The sequence below is a fragment of the Perissodus microlepis genome, chromosome 11 (assembly GCF_051167445.1).
Source record: "Perissodus microlepis isolate ML-2025 ecotype Zambia chromosome 11, ASM5116744v1, whole genome shotgun sequence".
In the NCBI taxonomy this organism is placed as follows: Eukaryota; Metazoa; Chordata; class Actinopteri; order Cichliformes; family Cichlidae; genus Perissodus; species Perissodus microlepis.
Window position 1 is genome coordinate 4,191,423 of NC_140471.1, and position 16,435 is coordinate 4,207,857.

At 39.9% G+C, this 16,435-nt stretch overlaps 1 protein-coding gene across 15 annotated transcripts in view; it reads left to right on the plus strand.

Moving 5' to 3' along the window:
* adgrb1a (adhesion G protein-coupled receptor B1a) overlaps positions 1 to 16,435 on the plus strand; it is a 209,588-nt gene that overhangs the window by 38,881 nt on the left and 154,272 nt on the right. For all 15 annotated transcript variants that reach the window (XM_084942996.1, XM_084942983.1, XM_084942987.1 and 12 more), the window contains one exon: positions 9,580 to 10,483. In XM_084942996.1, coding sequence (XP_084799122.1) covers positions 9,748 to 10,483 — 736 coding nt within the window. In that variant the 5' untranslated portion in view covers positions 9,580 to 9,747. The remainder of the gene's footprint in view (positions 1 to 9,579; positions 10,484 to 16,435) is intronic.

A 16,435-nucleotide genomic window follows, 5' to 3' on the forward strand; every position in this document is an offset into this window, starting at 1 on the left:
ACTTGAAGCATCAACCCAATTATGGTGTAGATGGCTCACTGAGGTTCTGCATTGACTAAAGATATCTCAACTCTGTCTCCAAGTCAGATTCCTATCCAATGTCTGGCATCAGTGAAGAGAGTGGAAAGTGGGGAGAAGCAAGTTTATCACCACTCTTTTTTCTGCAGTGTACTTTGATGACGTGGTGGTAGCTAGCCAGACCTGGGCAGAGCATGTGGCTCACTTCACCCTACCGGCAAAAAAGCTGGTGGAGTATCAAGTCAAAACTCAGCTGAGGAAAGCATTCCTCCGCTTTCCATTTTCCGCTATCCATGATTATCCAGTCCCTGACACATACAGGGAGGTGTATGTTTCTGTACAATTTCACTCACTTTGCAAAGACGGCAACAGCCCTCACTGACTTAACGAATGCGTGACAGGGTTTCCATTGAGCTGAAGTCAGCCATCCCAGGCAACTCAGTTCTTCACACTCTGGATTTCACAAGGCCTTTCAGGGACAGGGATAGCTCAGTAGGTAGTGGTGGCCCCATGATCGGAAGGTCCGAATCGACTGAACGGCTGCCCTGAGGTATCCCTGAGCAAAGTACCGTCCCTACATACTGCTCCCCTGGCGCCCAATGGCTGCCCACTGCTTCACTGAGTGAATGGGTTAAATGCAGAGAGGAATTTCCCCACGTGGATCAATAAAGTATACATTATTGATCCAGACAGATGCCTCTGGAGTGGGCATAGGGACAGTACTGCTGTAGGAGGTGGATGGAGGAAGACATCAAGTTATTTTCTTCAGAAGAAAGCTGTGGGACAGAGAGTAAAGATATTCCACTCTAGAAAGTGGAGTGTCTTCCAATGATATGGACTGTGGAGTCATTGAAGTACTATCTTCTAGGCAGACACTTCATCTTGGAAACAGACCATCACACTCTCCACTGACTACACAAAATGAGTGTAGCTACTGGAGAGTATCTCTTTGCAACCCTGTGACTTCACAATGTATCAGTCAGGGAAGTCTAACCACGGAACAAACTGCCTCTCATGTATGCACAGTTGTGGTCAGAAGTTAACATCCACTCATCATGCGCATGAAGGCAGTTTTAGGCGTTTAATGATTTCTTTCATTTCTATGATTTCTATCCTTTTTCTGTGATAGAATGATTGTAGAGCATAGAACTTTAATGACTTAAAAAACAGTAACTGGGTGCACAAGTTTGAATTCATTTTGGATTTTCCCTAGTTGCTTTACTGTAGGTGACTCCTCAGCATCTTGTTTTAGCCTTACCTTTCTATGATTCCCACCTTCCCCATTTCTTCTGTGTGTGATTGCTCACAAGAGCCTTGTATACATGAAATGAACAGCCTTGGTGATTTGTATCCACCAAATAAAGACAGAGAAATGTTGTCCCTGCTGACATATTTTGCATGTGAAAGAATTTGCTGACACAGAAGAGCAATTTTACTCAACTTTTGCTACAGAGAAGAGGAAAGCTGCCAGTGGCTTTCTGCCTTGTAGTTTAAATGGCAGTGTGGCAGCAGGTCCCAGAGGTACTCTGCTAATCAGCCTGTAATCCCTGTGCTGCTGATGTGAGAACTGATGCTCCACGCGACTCTATCATTTTCTCATCAGTGTTCTCTTTGTCTGTCTCCATCATTCTCTCTGTCTCTATGCATTTCTGTCTGAGGGACTGTGGCTTCCCTTTGATTGAGCCATTGTTCTGACTCGCTCACAGAGTCAGCCTGTTGGGCATGTTTACATGGATTCATGCTCCTAGGTTGCTGGCTAATGCAACAACTTTGTTCTTTTAATTGCTTGCTGTGCTAGCCACAGGCTGAAAGGAATGAATAATTCCACACTACAGAATACTAAATTTTGTACCCAGTAAAGCATTTTTTGCTCTGAATACAGATATACTGTTTTAGCGGTGTACAGGACTGAATCTATACTTGTACAGGCATTGTCATCAATTTGCAACTTCTGTTTTTGGAAAAGTAAAAAAAAAAAGGGAAATAAATCCTTCAGTGTTCCTTTGGGCATTTGCTAAACATATGAGTGTCACTTAAAGAACTGGCAGCTTTCACTGTGAATTGAAATATCTGCCAGATTTGGTGGGAGTTTGATGCTGATGGCAAAAAATTACCTCCAGAAGCCAAGATATTAAACAGAAACTGTGAATAATTAGAAAATGTGCTGTTAAAGGGGGAAGGTTTTGCTTTTCTGTCATAATACGACAGTAAAGTTTCAAAGTGTTAAGGTCAGCATACAGTGCTTAACAAATTTATTAGACCACCTGTCATAAAAACAATAAAAGACAAGTAATTTCTAAATAGGTCAAAACCCTATTTAAAACTAAAATTATATTGTTATTTATTAGGCAACATGACTTGACTTTTTTTTAATACCCAAATTTAAGCCGGCATATTGGACTGCTGAGTGGAAGTCAGAAATTAATCTAGCACAACATTCAGCCATTACTGACTTTTAAACAAGTAATTTTTCTGTTCAGGAATGCAAGTAATTATCTGTACCTGGTACCTTTATTTTGTTGGTCTTTTTCAGCTTTATTACAGAGTGCAGTGAAGAGTGACAGAAAAGCCGGGGGGCATCAGATTGAAACCAGTTCAGCTGCTTTATACAAAGTGGTATGTGGTCGTCTGCTCGTCCCAGTGAGCTAAACTGGCGACCAGCAATTGGCATCTTAATAACAAAACAACAATGTTTTTTTCTGGGGTTTTTTGTAAAACACTACATTTTAAAATTATAGATAACAACCATATTTATATTTTAGGATTAAAAATATAATTTGACCTTTTTAATTATCTTACAGCTTGCACATACTGGTAGAATAACCATTACATAAAAGAGAGACGATACATAAAAATATGATTATCATTATTACCAATATTGTTAATTTAGGGCTATATATATATACACTATATAAGGTGTATATAAAAGGTCCCGTTTACTTTTAATCATTTTTGGAGCTTCACATATCTGAGCACAAGCCTAAGATTTATGTGTTAGACAAGTAATGACAAATGACTGGTCCTGTTAAATTTGGTAGACAGACAGATACAAAGACACAAAAAACAGTCAAAATAACATCTGACAATAAATAAAAATAAAAGACTAATAAAAGACTGAAGAATCACTCAAATGTTTTACATCTGTCCAATAGACATACAGTGGTGTGAAAAACAGTTTGGCCCCTTCCCGATTTTTTTTTTGTATGTAACCCTCTAATTTAAATATTAGAAAAAGATAACACAAGCAAGATGCAGTTTCTAAATGAAGGTGTCTATTATTAAGGGGAAATAAATCCAAACCCACATAGCCCTGTGTGAAAAAGTGATTGCCTCCTAAACCTACCTTTAGCAGCAAGAACTGCAGTCAAGCGCTTGCAATAACTGGCAGTGAGTCTTTTACAGCTCTGTGGAGGAATTTTGGCCCACTCATCTTTCCAGAATTGTTGTAAGGGAGGTTCGAGCATGAACCGCCTTTTTAAGGTCATGCCACAGCTTCTCAATCGGATTCAGGTCAGAACATTGACTAAGCCACTTCAAAGTCCTTCATTTTGTTTTTCTTAAGCCATTCAGAGGTGAACGTGCTGATGTGTTTTGGATCATTGTCCTGCTGCAGAACCCAACTGTGCTTCAGCTTGAGGTCACAAACAGATAGCCGGACACTCATTTTCTGAAATGCTGTGTTACTTTTATACCAGATGTAATGGGCATAAAACCTTCCAAAAAGTTAAACTTTTGTCTCGCAACAAAGTATTTTTCCAAAATTCTTGGGGATCATCGTGATGTTTTTGGAAAAACTGAGATGAGCCTTTATGTTCCTTTTGCTGAGCAGTGATTTTGGTCTTGGAACTTTGGCATGCAGGCCATTTTTTGCGCAGTCTCTTTCTTATGACGATGTCATGAACCTTAACTGAGGCAAGTGAGGTCTGCAGTCTTTGGCATGTTGTTCTGGGGCTTTGTGACCTCTTGAATGAGTCGTCACTGCGCTATTGGAGTAAATTTGGTCAGGTGAACTCTCCTGGGAAGGTTCATCACTTTTCCATGTTTTCACCATTTGTGGATAATGGCTGTCACTGTGGTTCGCTGGAGTCCCACAGCTTTAGAAATGGCTTTATAACCTTTTCCAGACCAGCTGATTGCAGTGACTTTGTTTCTCATTTGTTCCTGAATTTCCTTGGGCCACACCATGATGTCTGATTTTTGAGGGTCTTTTGATCTACTCCACATTGTCAGGCGCGTCCTTTTAAGTGAGTTCTTGATAGAGAACAGGTGTGGCAGTAATCAGACCTGGGTGTGGCTAGAGAAATTAAACTCAGCTTTTCAAAGATGTAATACACCACAGTTAATGTAATGATCTGAACATTTAAGTGTGACGAACATACAACAAATAGGAAAGCAGGAAGCGGGCAAACACTTTTCACACCATTGTAGATTTGAATATTATGTCAAGTCATGAATCTTTATGTTTTGGTTCTATTCTGCCATATCTGTGTGCTTTTCATGCTCATACATAAGACATAAGAAAGAAAATGGGCTTAACCATTACACACTGGACCACTTTTCATGTATGTATTATTACTTCTACCAAACGAAGAAACAAGCTTTAAAAATACATAAATTATTTAAATACTCCATTTTCTGTGTCACCATTGCTAAAGTTTGCGAATTTAGAGAATGCCTAAGAAAACCAGTGTCCGTATCTTGTTCTGTTATTCTGTGGGAAGATAAAACACTCCCTGTCCATAATGCAGCATGTAAAAGAAGAGATTCAAAGGGTTGTATTGATTAATTGACAGGAAACAATGAGATTAATCCTCAACTCTGATTTCTTTCACTGCCATATCTTATTCTTCTTTACACCAGTAGTTGAAAGTGTGTTAATAGCTGCTCTGCGTCTGCAAGTTTTTCAAACACAAAGATCGATATGTGACAGTATGGGGTCTGTGTGTGTACCAGTGCTGTGGTTTGAAGAAATGGCAGGGTGTCAGTAATGACTAGGGATGGGTATCGAAAACCGGTTCTTGTTGAGAACCGGTTCCCACTGTTTCAATTCCTTGGAATTGTTTGCCATTTTTGCAAACGATTCCCTTATCGATTCCAGTCGCCCCGAATGACGTCACCATGTTGCGGAGCGTCATTTACCTGGCAGGAAACATGTCGCCTAAGCGGCTCAAAGGCTCAAAAGTTTGGTTATACTTTACGAGAACGGATGACAACAGGGCAACTTGCAATACTTGCAAAGTAGATATTTCATTTAAGGGAGGAAACACTACGAATATGCAAAAGCATTTGCTCACAAAACACGCGATGACCTTAAATGAATGTCGTGTTTTTAATTCCGCTCCGGACTCGTGAATCTCAATCGTTTGCACGTCCTCTCCCGTTAATGCGGCAGGTAAATAATCAACTAACAGTGCATATTATGTTAGCGCGATCTGCCTTATTACAAAACCTGCCATTACTGTGCATTTAGGTGACCATGATGAGAGAGACAGACAGAGTCTGGCTCAGATGCTGGCAGTTCTCGCTGCAGTCTACCGTTAGCGTCTCCTTTCAGGCCAGGATAGACGAATGTCACCGAGCAGTGAATAAGTTTGTGGTCAAAGGCTTGCAGCCATTTGCCACAGCAGATGATTTTCGGTAAGTGAATGTGTTTAATTGTAGGCAGGGACATTACTGGATATTCTTGTGTAATTGCTACAGAATAATTTATGTTATACTTTGTTATTGCTACACAAGAATATTTATTTTATTATTTGACATTTACAGTTTTTTTTCCTGGGGACCCTGTGACACCCCATTAAAGAGCCATAGGCTGGATCTCTTAAGATCTCACTGTTGGGTTTGTAAGGCCATGTTACTCCTAAATTTCTATCTTGTTCAAAGAGAAGATATAAAACAAAGTTCTAAGCTAATCGACCTTAGTGTTCTCCCTTTTTAAAAAGAATCGATAAGAGAATCGATAAAGAATCGAATCGTTAAACAGAATCGAAAATGGAATCGGAATCGTGAAAATCTTATCAATACCCATCCCTAGTAATGAGGGGAGTTTTGACATGAACAGGCAGCTGTGCATTGGGTAATAAGATTTGTTCATCACAAGTTAAGAGCAGGAGGAGTTGGAAATATGGGTGGGTGAAAGAGGGGTTGGAGAAAGAAGAGGTGGAGCTGTGAATACCAGGTCTTTATCCTCCATTAAACGTTGATTTAATTCACTCATGTCAGGTTTGTCTAGTGAAAGAGGTTGGTGAAATTAGAGAGCCACCAGGCTGAGACGGGAAAAAACAAGGTGAAACAGGACAAGGTGTGAGCAACGGCAAGATGAAAGGAGACTAGAAGAATCACTGCACCAGAGGAGCACCATTTAATTATAAATCTTTTAACATCCATAAAAAGGCTAAAAAAGAACCCCAATTACTAATAGTAAATCTTCAGTAATTTTAAAGATTGATATTTTGCCATATCAGAGGGTTTTTTAAAATTTACACCCTTGAACTCAACTTTGAAAAAACTTATCTCAAATGCTCTGTTCAAAGGAATGCTGACAAATGTAGGAAAGTCCAGTATGTCATGAGTGACAATCCAAGAATACAGATTGCAGTAGCCACGGATAAACAATGATTAGCAACATAAAGTTTTTAAGGGTGTTCATATGCTGTTAATATACAAAAATTTCTGCTATTTCAGGATTTGGAGAAATGCCTACTTTTTTTAGTTGGCTTCTCTTCCTCTTTTGGAACTAAAAAAAACCCCAGATGTTAGGGAATGTGGTCATTTCGTGTGGTTAAATCAGCTTATGGTATCTCTCCTAATTTAACGGGCAGCTATAAAGTTGCTACGCAAAGCATTTAAAATACACCATGAAATATAAAAGCATTTATTTTTCTTCTGTACAAATCATCATCTTCATCATTTATTTACTACAATGATCTGAGATCTGTGAAGTTCCAAAGCTGTTTGGAGTGGCTTCATTTTTATCGTCAAAGAAAAAATGCTCTTGTTTGACAATGCCAGCTGTATAGTTTGATTATGGTTTGCTTAATTAACATTGCTTGGAAATGAAACTCCATTCTGTAGAGACACTACAGACCGCTTTCTAAATTTTCTGTTTAGATTGTGTTTCATTTGTTATAATAGCTCATCTTTATTGAGTCCCAACAGCTTACTGTATCTTTAATGCTATCCCACTTCAAGCCTCCCTATAGACAAACACAGACACACACAGGTCATTTTGATTAATCAGGCACAGGTTTCACATTGTGCTAGTTTCCTTGGCTACACTAAACAAAATTGCTGTCAGGATCTCTCTATGTGAAATCCATATTGAGGTCCACGACAGAGATCCAGTTGTGCCTGCTATCAATTTATAGTGCCATATTTACCTTGTTGTTGTTTGAATTTACATCTGAGAAATTGGTTTTAATAATGTTCTTTATTTTGGTATTATTTGGCTTTTCAAAGACATTTTTTTCACTCTCTGCATCAGTCTCATTATCTTAAATCTGTGATTTTGCAACTGCTATGTATACATCCAGACAAGGCGCAAAATGCCAGCTACACTCAAGAACACCAGGGCCAGCGCAGATTTTGGCACAAAACATCTGAACGGAGTCACCCAGCTTTGAAATAAAATGTTTGAACAGATAAAACCAAGATGCACTTGTGCCAGAATGATAGAGAAAAGTATGGAGAAGGAAAAGAACACATATTGAGCCAAAGCATTACACATTGCCTCCACCATGTTTGACAGGTAATCTTATGGGCATGGGCATTCATGGCTGCCAAGGGAACAGTGCTATGCAACTGCTGATAGAAGTAGTGGGATAAATTCTGAAGTGTACAGGGTTACACTTTCTGCTGAAGTTCAGACAAATCAGATGGCATTTTATAGTGCAAATGGATTACGACCCAAAGAAAACGACAAAAGCAACCCAAGAGTTTCTCAGTCACACGATCTCAGTCAAGCAGAGCGTGCTTTTCAGTTACTGATGACAAAACTGAAACCCACAAACAAGCAGCAGCAGCAACTAAAAGCGGCTTCAGTAAGGACCTGGCAGAACATTTCAAGGGAGGAAACAGCATTTGGTGATGTCCGTGATTTCCAGACTTCAGGCAGTCATTGCCAAGGATTTTCATCCATTTAAACCAATCCTTACATGCAAATCTATGTTCATTTGTCCAGTTACTGTTGAAGCTCTGAAAATGGAGGACCATCTTTAAAAATTGCTTTAATTCCTAAACCCTTAAGACATGACTTTTGTTAAACCCCTTGAATTAAAGTTGAAGGTTTGCTGTTTAATTGCATATTGACATTTGATTTAAAATCCACTTTGGTGATATAGAGGCAAAATAAAATGTAAGAAAAAGAAAAATTTGTCATTTTCCATGGATCTAAACTATAGCCACAAAAATACCACAATAGGTTTATATTCATTGTATTTCAGAAAGCAGACAATTGCCAATAGTGTTGCCTTTTCTTTTTTATAATTTTTATAATAAAATTTTGAATATTTGCTGACAACTGGGTCAGTCTGGGGGTTTATGACACACAGCAACTGCTTTCCTTTTAAACTGCTAGAATACAAAATACCGTGAAATGTATATGAAAGTTTTTGCAACTTACACTTGGAGGTTGCCGAACACATTTCTATCACTTTCTTCGAACTTCTATCAGTTGAACCTGTTTTCGTCATGTCTTCACGTTATTGTGTTGTTTCTTTGTTCAGATCTCCCTTGAACATTCTGCCTTTTGTTTTTCATAGAACACCTTAAACAATGGATTCAACAATTTCCTATAAAGCACCCATTTGAAGTTAATTTGTTCACTCAGCTGAAACGATTAAATTTTCACTACAAGAGGAATAAAGCAATGTAAATTTGAATGATGCTGTTTACCATTCTAAAGCTGTTTTCCACATCACAGCATTTCAATATGGTAGTACTGATCTTTAACTACTAAAAGCAGCAAAGCTACTCAGTGAAACGCAGTCCTTCATATAATGTAAAAAAAAAAAAAAAAAAGACAGAGAGAGAGAGACAGAGAAAAGAGTTTAAAAGAAGAAATGGGTCAAAAGTGAAATACACTCCAAAGTGTCTCAGACAGCAATACATAAGGTAATTGTTCTGGCTTTAATAAGCAAACACAAGTACAAGTAGTGATCATAGCTTTTCTGTCTGTTGCTGGGCCCTGATAAAGTGGATTAATGAATGACTGCAGGTGTTGCCTTTTTTGTAATTAATAGTCTTATAATTGGACAAATTAATGTGCTGCCGGATGAAATATGGGAGCAGGCATGTGAGGAAAACAGTTGTCTCTCAGGAGGAGACCAATTTGAACTCACATAATGAAGAAAAACTTAAACTAAATCACAGCTTCCCTCCTTCCATCTGCTGCTGTTCGTCTTCTTGTTTCTCTACAGAGCCCAAGTCACCACAGTCGTTCTCATTTTGCAGCATAAACAATAATAGCTGAGTGAGATTTCTCATCATGCAGATAAACAGAATAAGTATAATCCAGTACCATTGTGTGATCAGATTTATATCTTGTCCTTTCTCTTTTTGCAGGTTCCTGTGACTCTCAGGGTCGACTGACGCAGCCATGGGCCAGTTACTGCGTTTTTGAAAGAATCTATACTCCCCCTCCTCTTCCTTCTTCTTTCCTCACCACACTGAGCTGGAAGTTGACTCATCCACAGTCAGAGAGAGGTGTCTCCTTCTATTCATCCACACACCATGACAAGCATTCTTCTTCTGGTTCCTGGCCAGGCAAGGTGGCCACTCCCAGTGCTATTCTTGCATATTGCCCTTTTTCTGCTGATGAGGGGTTGTTGTCATGCAGCCCCCTCTGGCCCAGAGTCTGATTTGTGTTCCACAGTAGTCCAAAGCCGCTTTTTTGGCTTTTTCCTGTCTTCTTCAGTGTTTCCCGCCGTGCCTTGTTCCTGGACCCTACAGAACCCCGATCCACGACGCTACACAATCTTTATCAAAGTGACTAAACCCACTCAGCACTGTATGGCGCAGCAGCTTCGCACATTCCAGTATGATTCCTTCCTGGAGACTACACGCACCTACCTGGGCATGGAGAGTTTTGATGAAGTTGTGAGGCTTTGTGATACATCTGCGCCTGTGGCCTTCCTGGAGGCTGGGAAACAGTTCCTACAAATGAGGAAAGGACATCCTAGGGCTGGTATGGCAATCACAGAGGGAAATGGAGATTTCAAGACAGAGTATCTGGTGGTGGGGAAGCGCAACCCTAGCATGGCAGCCTGTCAGATGCTGTGCCAGTGGCTTGAGGACTGTTTAACCTCCAGTACATCCAACAGACCCTGTGGCATCATGCAGACTCCATGTTTATGCTGGGACCAGCCACCACTACTGAGTGAGGGTGATAGCTGCTATCACAATGGAGTTTATCTTGAAAACTGTTTACCCAGTGTGAAAGAGAGTGGAAAAGATGTTGAGATAAATGGTAAGTAGAAATGCGTTCACGGTTGTTTAACTTTGCTAAAAGTATTTGATTGCCGTTGATACACTGTTAAAATATCAACTGCATCTCTTCCCCAAAAATCCCTGCCTTCCTGTAAAATGAGGAGAAACAAGGAATGCTTTCAAGAAACTATTTGCACTAGATTGGTCTGTGTTATGGCTGAACCTCAGTAGGTCATCGGTGGTGTTTAACATGGTGCTCCCTCCAAAGTAATGGAGAATGACATCAAAATGACATCTTCAGTGGCAATCAAGCTGGAGAAAATATGTATTATTTGTGAAAAGTGAGAACAATTGTCCTCGAGTGCACTGGCTATAGAAGGGAGAAAGAGGCAAATGGAAGGTTTAAGGTGTCATCTGATGTAAGCACGATCTGTGACCTTGCACCATATTTCATCCTTCTGCGGTCCAGAAAGAGACATTTGATCGGCCTCCGGGAAGCTTTTGGGAACAGAGGAGAATCAAGTGGTGCTGATACTGGATAGCTTTGAGGATACTCAGAGCTGGGGGGAGGGGGAGCAAAGAGGAAGAGAGATGGAGAGAAAGACAAAAATGCATTGGGCTGGCTGAGGGCCTGTGGCTTGAAGTGTAATTGTCTGCTGCTTGAACCCAGTCCCCCCCCCCCCTTCCCCCAGCAGACAGGATGTGGCCTGACATCTCTATCCCGGCTTCATCAGGACTATGGCCAGAGGGATGGAACATTTCTCACCCCCTCCATTTCAACCCCCTAACCTTTCCTCCATCTATCTCTCTTTTTTCTCTGTTCCCTCACTTACTTTCCCTAATCAGCCTGTGGCCTTATTTCCTTGGCCCTCCTCCTCCCACTTCTCCTCTGAGCCACCATTGCTGCCTCCCCATCTTTCCCTCCCCAGGCTGATAGTGGGCTGATACTGAGCCAGTCGTGGGAAGCCAACCAAGCAGAGAAGATGTTGTGGTGGGTATCTCGTGCCTTATCCTCCTCCAGTCTCCGAAGCAGCTAATATCCCCTTGCCGCTCCAGCCTCCTCTTCGCTAGTTATCATCCTTATATAATCCTGCTTATGGTGCTCATCAGTGGGGTGTGGGCTGTTTGTGCCTTAAGGTGTGAAAAATAAAAAAGAAATATAACATCCACTGTTGGCTTCTGTGGCGATAAAGAAGGACACATTACGGCTTTTCTCCCTGTTTGCTTCAGCCCATCCTGGCAAAGCATCTCATAGATGATAATCCTATGTTCAGAGTGAAAGAGTGACATTGGAACCGTGTGAGACCTCAAATGGAGGAGGCAAGCAGTCTGTGAATATTTGGTTGGATTGGTGACTGGTAGAGTGAATTGGAAGATGAAGATAAAGAGTGGCTGGGGAGATGTAATAGATTCTGTGTGAAAAGGTCGGACTGTCAGATGGTTATGGCCAACTGCGCAGCAAAGAGGGGACCAGAGGGGTGATGGCTGTGAATGATGGATGAAGGAAAGACAATAGACATAGAGATGAGAGAGAGAGGTTAGGGGAGGATAAAGGAAAGTATAGAGTCTGACAGGTGAGCTGAGAGGTGAGATATTTTAGATGGACGAGGCTTGATTAGGATAAATGTTGTTTGCAGCTAGACCTTTGTAGTCTCAGGACCTTCAGTAACCAAAGACTTCCTGGATTATAATCTGTGTTCCAGCTTCCTTCACTCCCTCTCTGCAGGTGTGTGGAAGGTCCTGTCCAGCAGCACACAAGCTCTGCTCATGTCTAGCGGATGGATCCTAGATGAGGAGTTTGGCTTCTTATAGAGGGTTCTGAAGCATTTCCTTGTCCTCATACAGCCATAAGCATAAAAGGTCACCAAAGTAAAACTACAAAGAAAAAGGGAACTTATCTGATTGTCCTGGTAGCTTGTAATCCTTTAATTCTTGTAAAGTTTATGCAAAGCCCACTCTTTGCAATGTTTGAGAGCTGTTATCTGCTGCCTCCTATGGGTAGCTGTACAATCTCAGTGTGTGCTGTTCGCAGTCAAAACATAATCCCACATTGCACATTGCATTTTACCTCGCAGAGTTACTGTTTAGTGGTACTGCAGGAAATAGCTTATTTATTGTGTAGTTAAGCAGAAGGCAGAAAGTGGGTGTGGAATTCATCAGATTTTCATCAGGGAAGGTTTGTATTCCGATACAAATGCAAATGATGATTGCCTTGAAGTTAAATTTAGTATAAGTAAGAATAATCTTACCCCACTTTTAACCCTTACTGCCCTGGAAGCAGCAAACTCTTATTAAAACACAACTGTACAATAAAAAACACAAGTCTCACACCTTAATTGTTACATATCTGCATTTCACAGATTTGCCAGTAAAAAAAAAAGTAGTCATCGATCTTCACACAACAGTGATTCCTAAAAATTTGGGTTTGAAATATAAACCAAAAGATAATGCACTAATCAGCATAGCTTATAAACCCATGTTATCATCACAATAGAAAATACAAAAAATATGAAATGTTTAAACTGGGATATTTAACTGTGTCTTGAAAAATATGACAGCAACCTGTCTGAAAATAGTTGGCACAAAAGACTGGAAAAATAAGTGCTATTAAGAAGAAAAAAGCTGATGGAAATTCTTCTTGTCAATTAGGTTAACTAGCAACAGGTCAATAGCAAAAAGAGCATCTCCGAGAGGGAGAGTTTCTCTGCAGTAAAGACAACGAATTAAATTTAATAGATATTTCACTACAGTTGAACACATGCAGTTTGTTGCAATGAATTTCAACAAACTGTATCTAAAACAGTTTGTTGAAACAAACTGTATCTAAAACAGTTTGTGGAACAATTTCATAATTCTGTTCATACTAACAGTAATGTAAAATTGTGATGACTTTGATTATGAAAATCTGGAGGAATCTCTGTGTGCTAAGGACAAATCAAATTTTAAATCTTATTTTTAGAAAACATAGATCCTGTGTTGTTTTCAGTGCTCAATTCAAAAGTCTGCATCACTGATTCATAGCAGAAGAGTCCAGGCACTAAACAACAGGTTGGGCAAAATGTTTTCCTTCAGCCCAATCTGCTGTATATGTGTTGAATAAAATATGGGTTTCTGAGATGTGCAAACTCTACACTCTACTTCGATTTACGTTTTGCATACAGTCCTAACTGTTTTGGAATTGATGTTTTATTTGGCAGGTGTGTAAGACTTTTATTTAGGAAAAGGTGGCTCAGCGGTCACCTTTCTACACATCAAGTTTTATATAGGACACCCTTTCTAAGCAGCTGCTTATGAAGTCACTTTGCTACTTCCCTCACCTTTCATGCTGTATCTGTCATTGTGTCTGGTGTTACTGATGGCTGCTCTGCTCTGTGTTGCTGTTCCCTCCCTGACATTGGCTTTCTATGTATGCATATGAGAAGGTGGGGCATTATCAGAACAAAGCAATGCCACCAAATATATATTATTCACTGCATATCACTGCAGATTATAACGATGTTAGTTTTAATCTGGAAACTTTCTCTACCCCATTTACAAAATCGTTTATGTAGTCATTCTTATCCAGGCGCTTTTTGTGGATGTGTATGTGGCCATTTTTCTCTCCTTATTTTTCATCGTCCTAGCCTTTGTCCTGCATTCAAAGCTTGGTTTGGTTGACTACATTTGAACAGGGGGAAACAACCATAAATCACCAAATCTGCTCCAGATGTGGGCTGTAATTCAGTGGTTTCAAAATGAAAAGATGCATTAATGAATGTTTTTGTCATCTTGACGCCACCCTCTATGGTGTGGATCAGATGCAGGAACTGTGAGATTAATGGACTGTGAGCCGCCCATCCGACTGTACTGGGCTTTCACTGGGACTGTTTTGTTTTTTGTCATATGTATGCTGTTGGTCTCATTTGAAAGAGGCTATAATAAAAAAAGGGTGTGATTAATGATCGTTTTAAAGATGTTTAAAGAAAAGATTAACAAGGAAATTGCAGAAGCGAGTGCTATTGATGCCTCTTTTTATTTGTGCATTCAACTCCCATCGATAGTTCCTTCTGTTCAAACTCGATGACAAATGAGTGTGGCTGACCTCTAGCAATCACTTTACTATGTCAACACTATCATTAATAGAAAGCTCTTAAACTGTAGTGACTGGGATGTGACCTTTTGATCCAGAGTAGAAAGGATGTCAATCTGAGAGAGTCTCACTTTCCCTGTGACCATGAATATTGGTATGAGGTATGAGCTTCCTCAATTTAGAGAGAAAATGTTATTCTGAAATCTAAATGTCTTAACACAGGAACAGTTAGGAGTCTGTGTTTTACACATAGGAAACTTGCTGCTTCTGCACTATGTGAGAAATCCTCAACCTTTAAGATGAGAGGACTGATGACTTCAGGGCTATTTTTGGAATGTTGTAATATTCAAACGGTCAAAGTTAAAGGTTTTGCAACAAAAATGATGCCTGTCGGTAGCTTCACTGCAGTGATATTGTCCCTGAAATTCCATTTTGGTAGAACTCCAATAAGTGGTTGTGCATGTGTGGTGGCAGTGTGAAAGGATTCATTTGTTAGCCCTCAGTGGACAGCAGGGGAGGCAGTGAGTGATTAAAGGATGTATTGGAGCGATGTGAAGAGATGAGAAAGCACATGACTCAATTTGAACAAAAGAGACACATTTGAGAAAGTGCCAGAAGTGCCCAATAAAGTTAACTGAAGGGAAGGACAACAAAGGCAAGTCCTCTGTGATGCCATGTGATCATCTGAGTCGTGACCTTGGTTGCACATCATGCACTCTCACTTTCAGCTTTTCAATTTTCAAGCGTGAAATATTTAATAAAGCAGAAAGGCTTGAAAAATAACCAAACAAGGACACGGTGTCACAGATGGAAAGCACTCTGCACCAAGACACAGAGAGGTGGCTCAGTCACAGTGTAACCCAACTGAAAATGTTCAGGTCTGAAATCAATATTACAGAACATCTTAATACAAAATTCATCAATTTATCCATGCAATGTTATGCTAGATCTGCAAATGAATTATTCAAAAGTTGTATTTCTTCTTAGAATTCATCAAAAACCATTACTGTGGATGGAGCTGCTTCAAGGCACGTGTTTTGTTACAATGCTAGTGTGTACTGATGTAACTATTGCAACTCGAACTCTCTTGCAGTCACTTGTGCACTTGATCAAGTTAAACAAATGTTAAATAAATCAATCTGTACTTCCTCACTACTGGGTAATACCATAGTAATTACCAATGTTGGTTGCACTGGTGAAACGTGAGGGACATTTTACTAAGGATTAGTAAGTGGATTTGTGCATTTGTCAGCTTTATCGGTCTGGCTTCTTCTCTGGACTAAAACCTTCAGCTGCATAAATATCCATGAAATTAACTGTTTACATTTTGTTCCCCCCCAAAAAGTCCTGTTTGATGTTCTCCAAGATTCAGAGGTTGGGGATGGGGGTTGTCACCAATAATGAAACACTCCTCATAAATCATTTACTCAACTTAGCTGGCCTTGAGCAGATTTCAGCTGTCATACAGTCAGATGCAGACTACAACCCAGAAAGGTTTGTCAGTCTGTCAGTGGGAAAAATTAGTTACAAAAAACTCGTAAATGTCCGCTCCAACGTTATCAGTGACGACTCTGTTTTATCTCTCCTTGCTGTCTCTGGGTGGACTGAGAGGTGCTTACCACTTTTAACCAGGAGTATTTTCCAGATAATTGTATTTTCTTTCAGTTGAAGTGTAGGGTATTTGTATATGGAAAAATACCAAGCGTGAGTAGCTGTAATAAACTTGTATGGTTTATATTTACATTGGCCCGATAAATCCATTGGTAGCTGATCCCTACCAGCTAGAGATCAGGTGGGTTCACAGCTGATGTCCAAAGGCAGTAAGAAAGATTACTGCATTCATATAACAAGTTGACAGAAGTGAAATCAGACTTGAAACTTTTTTTCATTTTTTTTTTTTCATTTTTGCCCTTTCCTTTTTTT